Genomic DNA, 17,458 nt, shown 5'->3' with positions numbered 1-17,458 from the left:
CAGTCCAGCCTTGACTTTAAAGAACTCAGTCAGAAGCCTGCTTTTGATTTAAACAGGAGCTTTTTAAGGCCTGTAGGACCTGAAAGTACAGCAAGGTAATAAAGCAAAATAATTATTTAACCTAAGGAGTGAGTTGCCTGACTTAATTGGGAAATGTCTGGAGAAGTGTGGAACACTGAAATGAATTTACAAGTGGGTTGGAATTTTTTGAGATTTCAACAGCAGCTCAAGGTCCAAAATTCCTAAAAATATTTTTTAAAATGCTTTCACTTTTTTTTTTTAAATTAAACTTTTTATGATGAATTTGGGATAGTCCTGTTCTGCAGAGGAACAAGGCAAAACCATTTGACGTGGCTACTTAAGCTGTTCTTCAGGAAGTAAAAGGATTCAATGCTATGCCTGACAATACCTAGCCCTATGTAAGTGGATGTGGAAGTCATTGAACAACAGGAAATTTACTGTTGCTAAAGACTACCTATACCTATCTGCAACTTTAAGCTGAAATTTCAGTTGGGTGATATTTTACCTGCTTTGGAAATTGTATTTTTTAACATTTGCTTTTTTTTCTTCTAGTATCGAGCAACTACTCTGCCTGCATTTAAGTATTATGTGACTTGTGCCTGTCTCATATTCTTCTGCATTTTTGTTGTGCAGATTCTGGTATTGCCAAAGTAAGTGGTATTTAACGTGTACTTATTCCGATGTATATTGGTTATTAATGTAAAAAATAAAAATTTATAAGTAAAAAATTTTTTAATTATCAGATTACAGAGGTCAATTCATGGAAATGAAATTGAACAGAGAAGATTCAGGATTTCAGCCCATTTTCAAAGTTAGGCTTGTTTCTAATTTTAAACACTGTCAATAGCGTGGTGCCAAGCGTTAGTATCAATTCTTCATTCATTTTAGTTTTTCTCTTTGCTTTTAAAAATGTGTGATGATGACAGGAATGAAATTCATATGTGTAAAAAAAAAAGTAATACAAGCTATAAGTTTGTGCAGCTAAATTTCCGTGTAAAATAAGTGTGACAATTGGATGTTGAAGTGGGATAAAATGGATTGCAGAATTGGGACTGTGATTAAATAAATGTATTTAACATATTACTCTGATGATACTGCTCTATTTAGCATGCAAACAGAGCATTACTATTCATAAAATGTGTCTTTTAAAAACTAATTTTAAAATATTATAATAAATTGCTGGAATAGTTATTTTTATCAGAATGTATATATTATGAACTAATTTATATTCATGCATATAAATCAGCTGTCTTTCTATCTATGCATATTCTGGAAAGGCTGAGAAAACTGGAATACAGTTCCAATAAAGAATATTTTATTAGACTTCTTATAATGGAATTTTTCTGTTCATTGTTTACATAGTGGAAAGTTGATATTTGTTTTATAGCAATTGTTTCCAAAGCCAACACTGTATATTCCCTGTGATACAGTATTTCTTCACTCATAGTCTTTTCTCCTGTGTAGCACTTTGAGGACTAGTATTTATAACCTCAGTTGATTGATTGGTCTTGTGCTATAGTACTTACTCACATTTTAATTCAAAGCCAGAAGGAACTGTTAGGTCATTATAAATTGACTTTCCATACTGCAGACTTGTTTTATAACATATATAAAGTTTTATGGACTTCTCTTCAGATCTTAACAGCATTCTCCTTGCAAAGGGTTTCCCAGCTAGTTTCTAACACAGAGGCACAAGCCACAAAGGGACACTCTATCAAGAGTTCAGCAGTATCCTGCACATGGTTCGGTCTGACTTTAGGCATTACTGTTGCAAAATATGAAATTAAGACTCATGACTAATTTTATTTGTCATTTTGCATGAATATAATTTACAAGCTCATACTATATTTTGATTAGTACAGGAATTAATTCAGGGAAATTCGTGGTTTGTGGTATACCAAAAACCAAACTTGGATCTAACTAGTCCCTTCCAGCAGTATGATTTATGAATCTGTTTTTGTTTTGATTTCAGTCATGAAAATGAATGTAGATTTATCACTTATCATACATGCAGTAAGATGTTCAATTTGCTATATCCTTATTATATCTCTTAAACCAATTGTGTAGCTCATTAAAATATATCATATACTTGAAATTGGTGAACTCTAGGGAGCTGTATTCAACTAAGGAAAGAGTCCTCCAACTTGTAAAAGCATGTGCTGATATCACATGATCTCTTTCTAACATCAGAGCAAAAGATACACAGGATTTACCATTTTCATTACCAAAATGTAAATTATCTTTTGGTCCTTTTATAGGGCCGCATATTAAATTGTAAAAGCAAGAGAATAAAATCAGGTATTACCAACATAAATGGTGTTCAGCTTCAGAGGGTCTGTGGATTAATTTGAGAGATGGAAGACAGAAAGGCAAGTTATTATACAGGCATCTGCATATTTGCTGGAAAACTGGGAGCATTGCAAGTTAAAAAAAAAAGTTGAAAAATCAGCAGTGTATGTAGTCATCACAAATGTAGCTGAAATTGAACATACTCCAGTGCCACAAATGTTATTTCCTTCCAGCAAAAAAATAAATAAATAATAAATAAATAAATTGTAGTTTAGTCTAAAATTCTATCTAGCCTTTTTGTTTTCTTCCAAAAATTCTACAGGATTTTTAAATGGTGATCTAATGAAGACAGGGAGATAAACGACATCTGTCATTGGGGTTTATTGATTCACTGTTCCAGTAATCTGGTTTTGCAGCAGTGTAATGTCATTGATTTCTGTGCAGGCACACCACCTGCTGCTTTAAAGTAGATTTGGAGATATTTCATAGTAAGTAACATCCAGCAAGTTGCAAGTAATATCTCCAAGATCACGAGATGTTTATTTCAAGGCTGAAACAATTTACTAATGTTTTAATTTTCCCAGTGTCAATAAACTGATGTGGTGTTTTCATAATAAACTTTACACAAAGTGGTAAATATAAATTTAATCAAGTAAACAATATCTTGGGGTGAAATGTAAGTCATTATTGTGACATTAAAATGCCAGCAAATCTTGATCACTACATTTCCTCGGAACAGGCCTTCAGTGGCTCTCTAGCATTCATGGTTTACCGAGTGACAGAAGTATCTCTAGTAATTCACGACAACCTTATGTTCTTTATTTAGGGAAACAGTCAACTAACATGGAATTGGTAGTGTTGTTTTTTGAAATGCAGACTGGTGAATTGATGAAAGTATATTCCCATTGAATAGGCGTTACTTCTTGTGCTGTTTGAGTAAGGGATTTATTTGGGGCTGCATTTAAGATTCTTCCCCAGCTTTTCCTCTCTGAGGCTGCTGTGTTCAAGAAAGCAGGTCCTTTTGTCCTGAGTCATGCCAAAATAACAACCATCTTGTTCTACCCATGGAAGGTGGTTAGGAGGCCTTAGCGTAGTATTTCCAGTCAGGCACAGCTGAATTTCTTTGTAGAAAAGGTAGTACTTAAAAACTTTGAAAGCAGGTGTGTCAATTTAATCTGTTACCAATCCAATCAAAACAAGGATATTAGGAAGATACTTGGAACACCTTCCCACCTCAGCCCCACTCCCGGTTCTCTCCCCCCAGGGGACAGGGGCTGGGGTGGGTTCCTCACCCCTTGTCTCTGCCACTCCTTCCTCCTCAGGGGGAGGAGGACTCCGCGCTCAGCCCCTGCTCCAACATGAGTCCTTCACGTGGGCTGCAGTCTTTCCGTCACAGACCGCTCCAGCGCAGGCTTTCCCATGGAGTCATGGCCATCTTGGGGGGCACCCACTGCTCTGGGATGGGCTCCTCCCTGGGCTGCAGGTGGGCATCTGCTCCCCTCCATGGGCTGGGGGGCATCCCCTCCTCCCTCACTGACCTCAGTATCCATAGAGGGGTTCCTCTCACATCCCAATCCCCCAGCTCCCTGCAGGTTTCCCCTCTTAAATCTGTTCTCCCACAGGTGTTTCCAGTGTCACTGATGGGCTCAGCCTGGGCCAGAGGCAGGTCCGGCTTGGAGTCGGGGGAGCTTCCAGCAGCTTCTCACAGGAGCCGGCCCTGTGGCCCCCTCCCCGCTACCAAAAAAACCCACGCCACACAAACCCATAACAGAGCAGTATGAAACTATTTCAGCTTAGCCTAACTGAAGCAGAAGTCCTGCTGTTCCCAGAAAAGAAGAGGGTGTGGGGACCAAAAACCTTACAACTTTTTTCTCTGTATTCACAGCTCAAATCTGGATTTTAAGATACCACTTTTCCTTATCGTCAGTCCTTTTCTCTTTGTCCTGATAATCAGAATCTTGTTCAACTTGCTATGTAATTCTTTTTCTTGTGCCACTTCAATAACATCATTGATAATGTAAAACAGCTACAAAGGCCTTTAGTTCTTGCCTGTTGCCCGCATGATTAAGTACTGTTTGCATAAGCTCTCCTTATGCCATGTTAATTTTATTTCCCTTGCTCTCCAGTTTCTGTTAAAAACATCTTCATTACTTCTTCTACCAGGATGCACTCCAAACTTGACTCATAAGGCTATTCTTGTGTTGAATCATTTCTTAAGGTGTGCAGGCTCCTTTTTTGTATCCTTCATATCAGAGAAAGAATAGCAATAGTTTGAAACGCAGGAATCGTTACTTGAATATGAAGGACATACATGATTGGATGTGTTTAGGCATATATAAAAAATAAGCCTGTTAATTATATTCCTTTTCCTTCATCTCTTCTGTTGCTTACTAGATTTTAAATTCTGAAGAGTAGAGACTATAGTTTTACATATTCTGATGTATAGTTTACTGTCTCAGTCTCGATGAGAAATTCTTGGAGAACATGTATTCATAAGCAATAATGATTTTCAAATAACTTCTAAACGAAACATTATTTCAAGATTAATATATGTTGTGAATTGCCAGCTGTTTGTTTTTCATCAGTTGTTCACATCAGCCCAAAATCTGATGAATAATTAGCATATAAGAGGTGCTCTGAATGATTGGCAGGGAAGCTCCTAAATTACTCTCCAAAATGCTTTTAATGGCAGCAATATGGCATCAAATTGGTTTGTGAAGTTAATGCTTTTTTTGTTCATTCCTGAAAATAGCTTCTCTAACACTGTTGTTAGATCAAAATATTTTCCAATATTTGTATGTAATCTAAGGAAATTGTTCCATAGAGTTCTATTCCTGAATTTTTAGTATTACAGTTTCTAAAATGTATATATTTGAATTTACATTGGCATCTCTCAAGAAGAGATGTAGGCTTTTATTAATAATGTTTTTTAATTCTGAATCATAGTTTATGGAGGAGCTAACTTAAAATGTAACATTTATTACAGTTTTGTGGAAAAAGCAAGGGATATAAAACTTATTTCTAGAATGTCATGCCAATATTTCTAGCATATAAGGTTTGATAAAGTAAGATATTTGCTAGTGCTCAAAGGAGTTGAGAGATATTTTTTAATGCTGTAAAAATTTCAAATCTGTGGTTAAAACTGAAAGCAGACGGTCAGGTGAGAGACTTCATGATGTCATCTAGTTCCCTTGCTTAAACAACTCAGTTTGTCCAGAGCTTCTGATCTCTTCTTGGCATTCATTAAACATAATTAGGTCCCACTGCATCCTTCCCTAGGAAGCTATGCTAAGTAGCTCTCATGTGGTGCCTGATGGAGCAATTACACTCAACTGTGGTATTCATATAGAGAGATTTCCACATTTGTGGAATGAATGCATGCACGGATTGTTACTGTATCCCTGCTTCTGTTTACTGAGTATCCACTGATGCTATTTTGGGTAGACTTTCCTCTTTATAACACACAAGAAAAGGATGAGCTAGAACATGTGAGTAAGGATGATTTCAGGGAGAGTATAGGTTACTCAATTTTTTTAATCCAAAGTCTGTTGTTGTTTTTCATTTTTCTTCATGGTGTTTAGTTTTCCTTCTATCCTGTCCTCTGATACTTCAGAATCTACTGGCCAGTCAGTCAAATTTGATACAAAATGGAGTTTTCAGAGGTGTTGAAACCTAATCCATTCATGAAATAGCAGTCACTGTATTAGGGCCCTTGCTGACTGAGAGGCTGCAGCATCACAGATACCACAGGTTCTAGCCACAAGACACTGAAAACTGGACATCACTGTCCCATGCTATTGCTTTTCTACCTTTGCAGGGGAATGTATACTACCAACAAGTTAATTTTGTGTATCTATTAGACTCTTAAATTATTATAAAATCAAGAGCATAAAAATAAAGCAATAAGAAGCTTCTTTAATACAGGCTTTCTAAAGTAAAAACAAAACATTGCTGCTGTTAATGCACTCTGTCATTTAAATTAGTTGTGTGGAAATTATTATCTTCTCATGGTAATAGTTTTACAAAGTCAGAGTTAAAGCCAATTCAAGCATTCCTGAGTTGACAAAATGGCAGGAAAAAGGCCTGTCATTCTGGTAAGGATTGGAATTGCTTTTCCACAGTGTTGAGGATTGCAAGTTGCAACTTGCACATGGTAATTTTTCGTATCATCAGTATTCTACACAAAGGAAGGTCATACTACAAATGTGTAACAGAGAAATTAATACATGTTTTCCTTTTCTTGTAGAACATCTCTTCTTGGAATTTCATTTGGAGCTGCATTTCTCTTGCTTTCCTTCATTTTGTTTATCTGCTTTGCTGGACAGCTTTTGGTAGGTATTCAAGGAAATGTAATCCAGTAGTTAATGGTTTCTTTTAAATAACATGTTCTGATTTTGCCAATTCACTCTGCCTTTGCAGAATACCAGTTAAATGAGAAAAGCTTGCATGCACAGGCTTCTGAGGACATTGTTTTGTCAGTGTTAACTTGCTGTAAAATGTCCTCATTTATCTGAAAAACAGAAGATGCCAGTGCAGTGACTGTCTGTACCTACACTGATATTCTTTTTCCCCCATGAAGCTGGATCCTCTGAGAGGTTTGCATTATTGTTTGATTGATTGTCTTTTCAAAAATTTTTGTTATTGTGCTTAGAGGGGTTGACTGAACTTATCAATGCTTTAATTTGGGGGAACTGTGTATTTGTTTAAATGTTTTATAAGACCATTTTCTGAGTTAAGAGACTATTTCACGATAACAATTTAATTTGATATGTAAAAACTTTATAGTAAAATTCTAATTTTGCCATTGAGTGGTCCAGGTGTTACTGATGCCTATTAGTGTACCAAATAATGTGCTGAATTTGAGAATTTCATTTAATTCAAGATTTGGGCAAACCTTTCAGCATTTCACAGTATAATTTACAAATATTATTGTCCTCCTTTCAGTTATTCTGAAATAGATCCAACATATAACTCCATCTAGAACAAGGTATTTCAGGATTTCTAAGAAAGTGAATGCAATTTGAATTCGGTGTGTGATCTGGAGTAAAACTATCTGTATACTTGTCACTTAATCCCCACTTCTCTATCTTTACATCTTTCCACAAGCTCCCATAGAGAAAGCTGAGAGAAATATCTTTTATAAAAAAGCAAAACATGCACATAGGAAAGACAATTAGATCACTATGCAGTAAAACAGTAAGGAAAGGTGGCCTGGCAGTTAAAGCAAGAAACAGAGGAAGCAGGATTTTATAATTTTTCCCTCTTCCCTTGAGAGGCTTGTAATTAACCAGGACATGGTTTTAAGAAAATGCAATTAATGTACATTTCAGTTGTCTTTCCAATAAGGTAGGGATGCTGCCACTGCTCAGGAATTTATCTGAGATATAATGCAACAGTATTTTTAAATATTTTAAATCCTTGGAGTGAGGTCCTAGAGGTATTGCTATTATGTAACAGCAAAGAATTAATTCTCATGTAATGTCATACTTGATTGCTGTTTGTTGTTGACATAAGAGTAAAATGATGGAGTCAGAGTACTGCTGTTGAATAAGCAAATTAAAAAAAAAAAAATTCTACAAGGAAAAGCGAGCCTTTTTCCTGTAGGAAAAAGAGGTGCCAATGAAATGGTATGAGGAAGTGCTGGGACATAAACTCTCCTGGGGCTTTTGTTTATAGTGTAGCTTAGGAGGAATACAAACATATTTTTCTGCATTTAAAGGGATGACTAAGGAAATATCCCAAGTCAGAGTTGAGTTGTACCGCTTGAATAGTATCTAACACCTACTTTCAATGCTGTTTTTCCTATGTCTTGTACGTGCTGTAAATACTTCCCAGAAATGGAGACCTATTATTGCATTTCTGTTGACTTGCAAGATGTCATGTTCTAACCTAAATAGCTTGAAGAGGGGCTATTTATGTCTAGGGGCTCTTATGTCTTGATGAGTTCAGCTGTTCTAACGCAGAAGCTATGCTGCTAAGAAGCCTTTCAGCAAGTAAGTTATGACCATAGTTGATGCAGTGCTCTTTCCTTCACGAGCGTGGCCATAGTTCTGTAAGGTGGTGGATGAGAGGCAGCTAACAAAGGAGGCAGTAGGTTTATCTTTCCCCTGTCCTCTCCCTGAGATTTCTTCCTTCATGTCAAAATCCGAGTATTGTTTTGCAGCTTTAACCACAGTGACACACTATGTTATGTTTCAGTAGCATGTCCATTGCAGTATCTGACCCATAATTGTAAATGCTTCCATTCCAGAAGAAAAAGCCTGAAATTCTCAAGTGAACAAGTATCAATATCTGGGTTTTAACGCTATAGTGTCAGTGTTAAGAGAAATCACACTTTATTGTCCTAATCCCAGTTGGGTTTGGGTTTGGGGTATTTTTTGCCAGTGTGGGTTTTTCCCACCTCTTTTTCTTAAGGGGTACATTTTGGATTCCCCTGCAGAATGCTTGTAGTAAATGTGGATGTGCTTGTGTGTACACACACCTGCATGTAATCACAGAGTTTAAAATCACCAAAGATCTCTTTTCTAAAAATGTACAAAAAAAGAAGAGCATTTTTTGGGGCCTGACTGACCCTGACAGATGAACTGTGGTGTGTTGGCTTTGACTATGGGCCAGACGCCCACCCAGCTGCTCACTCACTCTACCTCCTCAGTGCGACGGGGGAGGAAAATAGGATGAGAAAGCTCGTGGGTTGAGATAAAGGTAGGGAGATCACTTACCAATTACTGTCACAGACAAAGCAAACTTGACTTGGGGAAATTAATTTAATTTTTTGCCAATTAAAATAGATCTGGGTAGTAAGAAACAAAACCAAACATTAAAGCCACACCATTCCTCCCCCCTCTCCCAAACTCAGCTTCACTCCTTCGCTCCAGACTCCTCTACCTCTCCCCAGGCAGCACAAGGAGGGGTGGAGGGTGGTCAGTACCTAGACATTTCTCTCTGCTGCTCCTTCCCTTCACACTTTGCCCCTGCTCTGGCATGGGGTCTCCACAGGCTGCAGTTCCTTCAGGAACACCCACCTGCTCCAGCACGGGTCCTCCATGGACCGCAGTGTGGACATCTGCTCCAGCACGGAGCACCTTCTCCTCCTCTTTCTCCTTCTCCTCCTCCCTCGGTGTTCCCTCTGCTGTTTCTCACTCTTTTTGTTCCCTCCTCCTCTCTCTGCCTGACATTTTCTGCCCTTTCTTACTCGGGCTTTCCTCGAGGTGCCTGCTCATGGCTAAGGGGCTCAAAACAAAACAAAAATCCAGACTGCAATGCTAAAATTACTAGCGCTTACCGAATTTAATTACAATATTGTAAGAAGAGATTTATGCTCATTCTTTCACTCTGAGTTTATTATTAGTTGATTTTACTGTTTGGCAGCACTGCAGCGGGGTCCAACTCAATCTGTTGTGGAGTGATAACATCAGCCATTAAATAAGAATAGGAATAATTTCCATCAAATGATGCGACAGAGTGGTAGGACAAATAACGTGGTTACAGACTTCCAGCAGATCCTGCCTTTGTGGCGTGTCATCCCCTGCCGCTCTTGGGCAAACAGGCCGAGGGCAGGGAGGGCTGACCATTCTCATAGAAACAGTCGTTTCCCCATGGGCATTAAACCTTCATCAGTCCTAGCTAAAATTGGCATATGTCCTGAAACTTGAAGTGGATTTATAGCTTTTCTAGTCTAATTACTTCTTTGTCCCTATGCTTTTTTTCTTTTTTTACTTTTTTAGATAGTCACAGTATTCGGACTGAAATCTTAAGACTATGAGTATTTTTGGTCTTAAAGATCCTTTCTGGCTTACATTTTCATATTTTAAATGTTGGCTAATTCTTTTTTATTAGTTTTGAATATTTTCTTTTGATTTTCCTTGAGAGGTTTCCTTCCCAAATTACAGGCAGATAGAGAACAGTGATTGTCCTTTAGCTTATATATTTTCTGTGTCTGTTCTCTTTATCTTCTTGAAGTATAGATGAGTTCATAGAATGAGTGTGAATGCCTCAGACTTGGTATCTGTTAAATGTGTTTTGCCTCCTGATGCGAATGCAAGGAAGCAAGAGATCTGGTTACCTAAATGATACATTGGAAAATGTAATGCAAACACTAGGAAAAAAAAGCACAGTAAGAATGTAAAGGAAAGATCTCCATGGTAGCAGAGGTAGCCTGCTGAAGAAGTATTAGTCTCAAGCAGATGTTCTTTGTGCACTAATTCAAATACTGTCTCAAAAATTTCTTTACATTACCTGGGACACATGTGCACTTAATTGATACCACATGCTCTTTGTGCCATTTTTTTCCCATTAATATGAAATGTTTTTTTGTTGCATATATTCATACCTTGCAAACCTATTTAGCTACTTCAGCTAACAAGGAAGATTAGAAGTAATAACATTTCTTTCCTATCATCTCATCTGAACATGTTTATAGTCTCTCTTAAATACTCAATTGAATGGTAGACTTAGCAGAGCACAATACCAACAAAATAAACATCAGAAAATAATTGGCTCCACATCTGAGAAAGATATTCTGATTCAAGGTCACCAGAGCAGCTAGCAAAGTGCAGTCAATATGTAAGCAGTCCTGTCCCTGCTAGAAGAGAGCATGTTATTTATTAGTTGAATTACACCACACCACTGACAATCTTTACCTTTGTTTGCAGGGATTTGTATTTTACTTTAAAGCAATTGGCATTGGTACTTAACAGTCAGAAAGACTGTGTACACTTAAGATACTTAAAAGCTCTGCAAGGACAGGAATATCAGCACCAGCACTGCTGGAAATTATTTTTGACCTGGAATCTTACCTCTGATGTGAGTGTCTCTCTTAATGTAGATACGACTGAAAGATTGAGGCCCTTCAGTTTCTTCAATAATAAGCCTTTGCTTGTAAATTAAGATTAAAACAGGGATGGGGGAAGACAGGAAAAATGCAGAGAGGCACTTTGGCACCTACAACAGGGTCCATGAAAGAGGCTCACCAAACCTAAAAGTCTTCTGATGAGTCTCTTGCACAGGCACTGCAACGGCAAATCCATCATCACTCAGTAAAGTACTATGTTCAGACTTCAGGAACCATTAGAAATGTACTGATTTCAGTAACAAAAATCCTTCTCCTTACCCTTTCTTGAGTTACATGTTTATAACATGTTATGTGATTGTGAACAACGGAAGAAGTTGCCTAGCCTGGTGGAAACCACAAGTTTCTTATGTCTGTTGTGCCAATAACTTCTCTTTTAATATTTTTTGATGAGTGAGACTGTCTTGATTTTTTTTTAAATCTGGCAATGCTGCCTTTTAGTGTCTTTGCCCAAGATGATATTGTAAATTACCTCCAGATAAAGAGATAGCCATGTGTGCTTCCTACTACCAACACTCCAGTATGCAAACAATTTTCCCTACCGTTAATTAATGAGAAGGATGAAAGCAGAGAGTGTCCAGATTGTTTTGAAGGTTCTTTTACATATATTACCAGAGAGGTGATGTCCAGGATGTGTAAGTACTGCATCATGGTCACAAATGAGGGCTCCTGTTGCATGAGGCAGTTTTTGGGTGGTACCTTCTTACTTGGAGACCAAGACTTGGTCAACGTAGAACGTACCATTCAGAACTCCTTCCTCTAGCTTAGTGCCCTGAGCACTGTCTTTAAACAGGCCTTCAGATTTGCTCTTTCTCAAAACCACTGGCTCTTTAAATATTTCATGTGAAAGAAAAACTTGGATGGGAGGGACTGAAAACGTCTTGCCTTAAAATAGCATATAACACAGCAACTGTACATTTTCTTGAATGAGGAAGGCAGCACAGTAAGTACCAGGACTAAACTCTGAGTGCCTAAAGACATATTTATATGGCTCTCTGCCATGTTCTTTGAATGAGATAGTTGAAGTGAACCACATGGTCATTTTAACATGACCCTTTGTGAAGGATAACAAACCCTGCAAAGTATGGTGAAATTGAAAATGTGATACCAACTTCAGTTTTTCCTGTTATTTCTTTATTCAAGATTCTAGCTTTTGTCAAACCAGTTGTATCCAACATAAGTTGAGTAGACTCTTCACCTGGATGCATTTTGTATGATTCAAAATGCCTGGCTTAGATTTACAGGTGCCACCATGGAGTTCAAAAGCTTGATGTTACAGTACTCATTTTAGAAGTACTTTGGTCCTTTTTATCAACAATTTGACCATTAGAAAGTATGTGAAATATAAACTTGTGTCTCCATACAAAAATCAGCCTTCTTCAAGCTTAGGTCGCTGTAATCAGTGTCAACCAGTTTTTTGGATTTACACTTCGGTGTCTTCTTCAAGTCTGAGTGAAAACGAGCATGTGCAAAAAAACCCCGAATTTGGGGGCTTTTTGTTTCTCTTGATTCCATTTTTTGTAACATCAGTATTAGTAAAATGTTAAGTTGTATTTGAATGCAAAATGCAAAGAACAATAATAGAACTATAGAAAATGTGATTTACTGGCTTTCTGTAAATAAGAGGTCTTCAGTCAAGATGTTCCAGCCTCTGCTAGCATGTGAAGGAGAAGTGTGACAGCTCTTGTGACACTGTCTTTCATCTACAACACAGCTGTCACAATTAATTCTCGCACCAGTTCCTTGATCTCACTCAGAAAGACAGCATTCATTTTGTTAAATGCTGAAGTAGGTTTTTGTGTGTGGAAAGACAACACAGAATATATTTTAATAACCTGAATATTCAAAATAAGTTATTACTCACTATCATGCTGAGCTGTCATATCAGATTTAACGTGTTCAGATGAAAAGGTAATACATTAGTCACCTTTCATACTACAAATACCTATTATTTCTAGTTGGTAAATGATAAACACTGAACCATATTCTGCCAGCTCCACTTAGAATAAACACAGAAGCTTATGCTACTAAGATCTGATGTCTTATCCTTCTTGCATGCTTTCTAGAAATAATTACTTCCTTTCATGTCATTCTCTATTTTCTTAAGAAAATTGCAAATGAGACATAACATTTACAGGAAAAAGTGTTTGCCATAAGCTATTGAATCAGCAAAATCAACCTGCATAGTTCTGCCAGTGCTATTAAGTGTCTGAATTTAGTGATCACCCCACCACTCCAGTTCTGCTTCCAGGAGTTCTCTAAATTTTCAGCAGTACTGAACTGCTGCAGTTGTACTATGTATGGACTGGATTTAAACTGCTTAAAAGTGAAATGAAGTTCAGCAAATTGGTTAATTCACATAGAGAATTATTGATCAACAGTGTATTCTTTCATGTTTTCCGGGGAATTTCTACTCAATGGTTTAAAGATTTTTAGTGTGAATCAGGGTTTTGTCACAAATTTTCCTTTCAGGAGCCTCATTGCCTTAACCTATGTAGGCTGCTGTCTTTGCTATTAGAGAGACCTGTCATCTATTGAAAAACCAGGTGGGCATGACAGATTTACCAAATAAACAGTGGTCCTTTGTCTCCAGGACTCAGAGCTGTGCGTTAAACAGTCTGTCAAGAAATGCATCACTGAGTTCTGGTGTGCTTCTGTTTTACAAGTGGAAATAACTATCTACAACTTCATTTTTGAAGTTGCAGTTTAACAACACATTTTTCTTGAGGACAGAGCCAGCAGTATCTGTAATTTTAGCAATAGCAGCTGGAATAGTGGAATTTCTTTATTGATTAATCACACTGGCTGAATGATACATTGTTTCCTGAAATTTTTTTTATTCTCCTGAACTTTTCTTAGTGATAATGTTGCCCAGAGAACATAAAAATCTTCTTTTTTTTTAATGGAAGGAGAAAAAGAACTTGTTAAAGAAATGCAGAAAATCAGTCCAGTTAGTTCCTCCTTGCTAAAATACATTAGCAAAGTCAGGTGATACTGATAAAAATCTTGTAAACAAAGGAAATCTAGAATTATTGCAAGGAATTTTGGTCAGAAGTTACATAAGTCTGTTCAAAAGTGTACAAGTACTTGGAAAGTGATAAAGCAGTCCTCAGCAATAAATGCAGTTCTCAGCATGGACATTGCTAAGTAATCCTAGCAATTCTGTACTGTAACTTTTTCAATGATTACTTTAAAAAAATGAAGAAAGTTCAAATTTAACAATTGGAAGCATTGAAGTAGAAAAGTCTGAGAAGTCTTCGTCATTTGATGCCAACAGTTGGGTATTTATATACTGGGATTCAACAGAAATTTTCTGTGTGAAACTTAATTTTGTTGTTCATCTGTGCAGAGGGAACCATCAATTTACATTGCTTACCACTAGAAAAACTTGAAAGCATCTTTTTTTATGACATTGTTTTGCATCTGTTACTGACGCATGTTTTTTAAAGTTCTGAAATTGAAAATAAGAGCTGCTAGAGCCTGTTGGATCCAGTGGAGTTCATGAGCTGGGGGAGTGCTCCTTCCTGGTCTGCTGGAGCCCAGTTTGATGGAGTTGAAGACACAGGGGATCCTCCTGTCCCACTCCCATCAATGGGAGGCTGTCAGTACCGTGTCCCAGGTACAACCGGTAGTGAGACTGAGCACGTATTCCTAATGGGCACAGGCATAAACCATACGCACAGGACCAACCACACAGATCCATGGAGAGAGCAGCTCTCTTACAGCACCCACACAACGACAAGCAGCACTCACGTAAATATGATTGACACTGATAGTCTAGTGCCTCCTTTCTGGCTGATCAGGACTGATCTTTGCTCGTGGAGTGTACACACACCCTGACTGTGGTCACCCACAGGCATGCTCGCCTTTGTGGGTCACTCAGTATGGACTTCAAGTCAATACAATATCCATGCCCAGGCTCTGCCCCCGCTTAAGCAGTGACTGGCTCAAACCTTGGGTCTCTCCAAATGCAGATCTCCTACTTCTCAGCCAGGCCAGCTTGAAGTTTCCTAATGGTTACACACACACACTCCCCGCACACCCTGTGTGTCTCTCCAGGGACTGGTCTGAGACACTTCAGTAACTGGCACCCAGGCCTCCCGTTGCCTTAGATAGGTGATCTCTCTCTGCAGTGGCTGGCACCCATCCTGTGCTACTTGCCATCTAGGCCAGTATGAAGTTTGCTAGCATGTTCACACATGCAGGCTCAGAATAAGGACTGCACTTACACAGAAGATGGTTAGAGATAGGATTTAATAAGAATATGCAATAGACTCATTTAGACAAGTGTTTACATGCGGACATTTCCTTTCATCCCCTCTCTTCTCCATTTACCTGTGCTTGTTCCTCCCTGATCCACATTTATCCCTCCCTTTCCTCTCCTGTGTCCCATCCCCTAAACATCCTGTAAGTTTTCCACATACCCATGATGCCCTTAAAACATTCCATAATGTTTCACATGATCCCAAGTTTCTCTCTGCTCCATTGCAAAATTATCTGCCCCGTGCCAGCATACTATCGATTTAGGCAGTAATCGTCCTTAGTCTGCAGGGCATCCTGGAAAGGGAGTTTCTTTCGTTGAGGCTTCTTGCTAGGTTTCCCATCAGAAACCATGTCTGAAATATTCTCCTTCGATGGTCTTAGGAGCAGCAGGTTCAGTGGCTTCTGTTCTTCACTGATTAGGTTACTTTGGTTCTAGCATCTATCGTCCTTTTGATCATCGCCAGGTCTTTGTGTTTAATTTGATTATCCTTTAGTCCGATAACCTAAAACCAGTAAATTTTGTAATAAAATATATCTGGCTTAGGCCAGATAATTTATTTTCATCAACAGCTTCTTTTCTTGGAATTTCTTATCCTAAAGACTTTCCTTGAACAGTATAGCTCCTTGTAACATAATTCAGAAAGGAGAACACGATGTACTGCTTTATCTGTATAATTTCTTACCCACTTCATATTCCTCGTACTTTCCCACTTTTCCTGCCTAGCTTTGTCCCTAATCTAACTAATCCAGCTACTTCTAAGCTCCCAAGAAAATCACAGAATAATGTAGGTGAAGTTGTAGTAGAGCTCCAGGTGTGCTATGCCACAGGCAAAGAGTAATTTAAGGCATGATTTCGTGACTATTTTAATTTGCCATAAACCCATGCTCCCTGACTTACTAGGCTTTAGGCAGAGTAGACGGATGACTGAATAATTCATTTTCACACAAATCCATTCCCTGTATCTGGTTGAACACTCCGCTTCTCTAGCAACAGCAGCAATCTAGGCTTTGTGCTTTTTACTTTAATAAAGTGGGAAGGATGACAAAACTTTTCTCAAATCTACATGTGGATTCAAATTATCTTGATATTTGCTATGTATTTAGGGGTGAAGAACAAGGTTTGGAAGTTCAAAAAGGAATTTGAGCAGGAGTTTCTTGCTCAAAAATGCAGGTCCCTTGAGCCTATGTGTGGGGGTTTTTTAATATGGGGGAGGAGTAATATGTATATAAAGCTGCCTATTTTTTCCCTTTTCTTTGTCCATCCTTGAGATTCCAATTATTGTTTTGCCCTTCCTGAAAACTGACTTCATTCATTCAGAATCTGTCCAATCCAGTATGCAAAACTCCCCGTCCTAAAGGGAAACAATATGTAAAAAAGTTCTAGATATATAGTGGACTTGTCCAAATAGTGTGTAATTAGGAGGGAAATAGTTACATGCAGTATGGCAAAGACCTTCATGCAAACTACATCACACGTGTTGGCTAATAGTGTAATTTAGCATGATGTGCCGAAGCTATTGAACCTGAACTAAGAGATAAGTGCTGTAAATTAACTCCTGTATTTAGTAGTTTTTAGTGCTTGAGTTCTCATTTCAGAGACTTCCTGTGCTTGTATCTCTGATGATTGCTGTAGCTGGGGTGAAAACAATAGGTAAAGTGATCTCTGATAATAGAGTAAGTAAATAGAGAAAACGAGTTGATAAATGCGAATGCTTTTGTGGGACTGTTGTGTTCCTTAACTTTTCATTGCCTGTTTTACAGAGGTTTCAGTATAGATGAATTTGACATTTGGAAAGGGCACAAGATGCTTCTAGGCAATCTTATCTCCTCATTGCTGAAGTTTTGGGAAAATTAGTATTTATTGGATATGCCACAAATTGTTATTTATTTTGTGTGAGCATCTGGTGCCTCTGGGCACTATGCATGTATGAATGGAGGCTATTGCAATGTGTTCTTCGAAGCAGGTTAAATGAGTCAGAGCTTTTTATTGTTAATTTTTGCCACTACATAAGAAAAATTTTCTATTCACTAAATGCT

General features: G+C 38.0%; 1 protein-coding gene across 4 annotated transcripts in view; it reads left to right on the top strand.

Annotated features, from left to right (window-relative positions):
- Nucleotides 1-17,458, top strand: part of ADCY2 (adenylate cyclase 2) — a 196,326-nt gene that overhangs the window by 139,860 nt on the left and 39,008 nt on the right. For all 4 annotated transcript variants that reach the window (XM_075052496.1, XM_075052495.1, XM_075052497.1 and 1 more), the window contains 2 exons: nt 574-671; nt 6,557-6,641. In XM_075052496.1, coding sequence (XP_074908597.1) covers nt 574-671; nt 6,557-6,641 — 183 coding nt within the window. The remainder of the gene's footprint in view (nt 1-573; nt 672-6,556; nt 6,642-17,458) is intronic.

This window comes from Buteo buteo, chromosome 20 (genome assembly GCF_964188355.1).
Source record: "Buteo buteo chromosome 20, bButBut1.hap1.1, whole genome shotgun sequence".
Classification (NCBI taxonomy): Eukaryota; Metazoa; Chordata; class Aves; order Accipitriformes; family Accipitridae; genus Buteo; species Buteo buteo.
The sequence above is the reverse complement of the archived record's forward strand: the minus strand, read 5'-3'. Positions and strand labels throughout refer to the sequence as shown.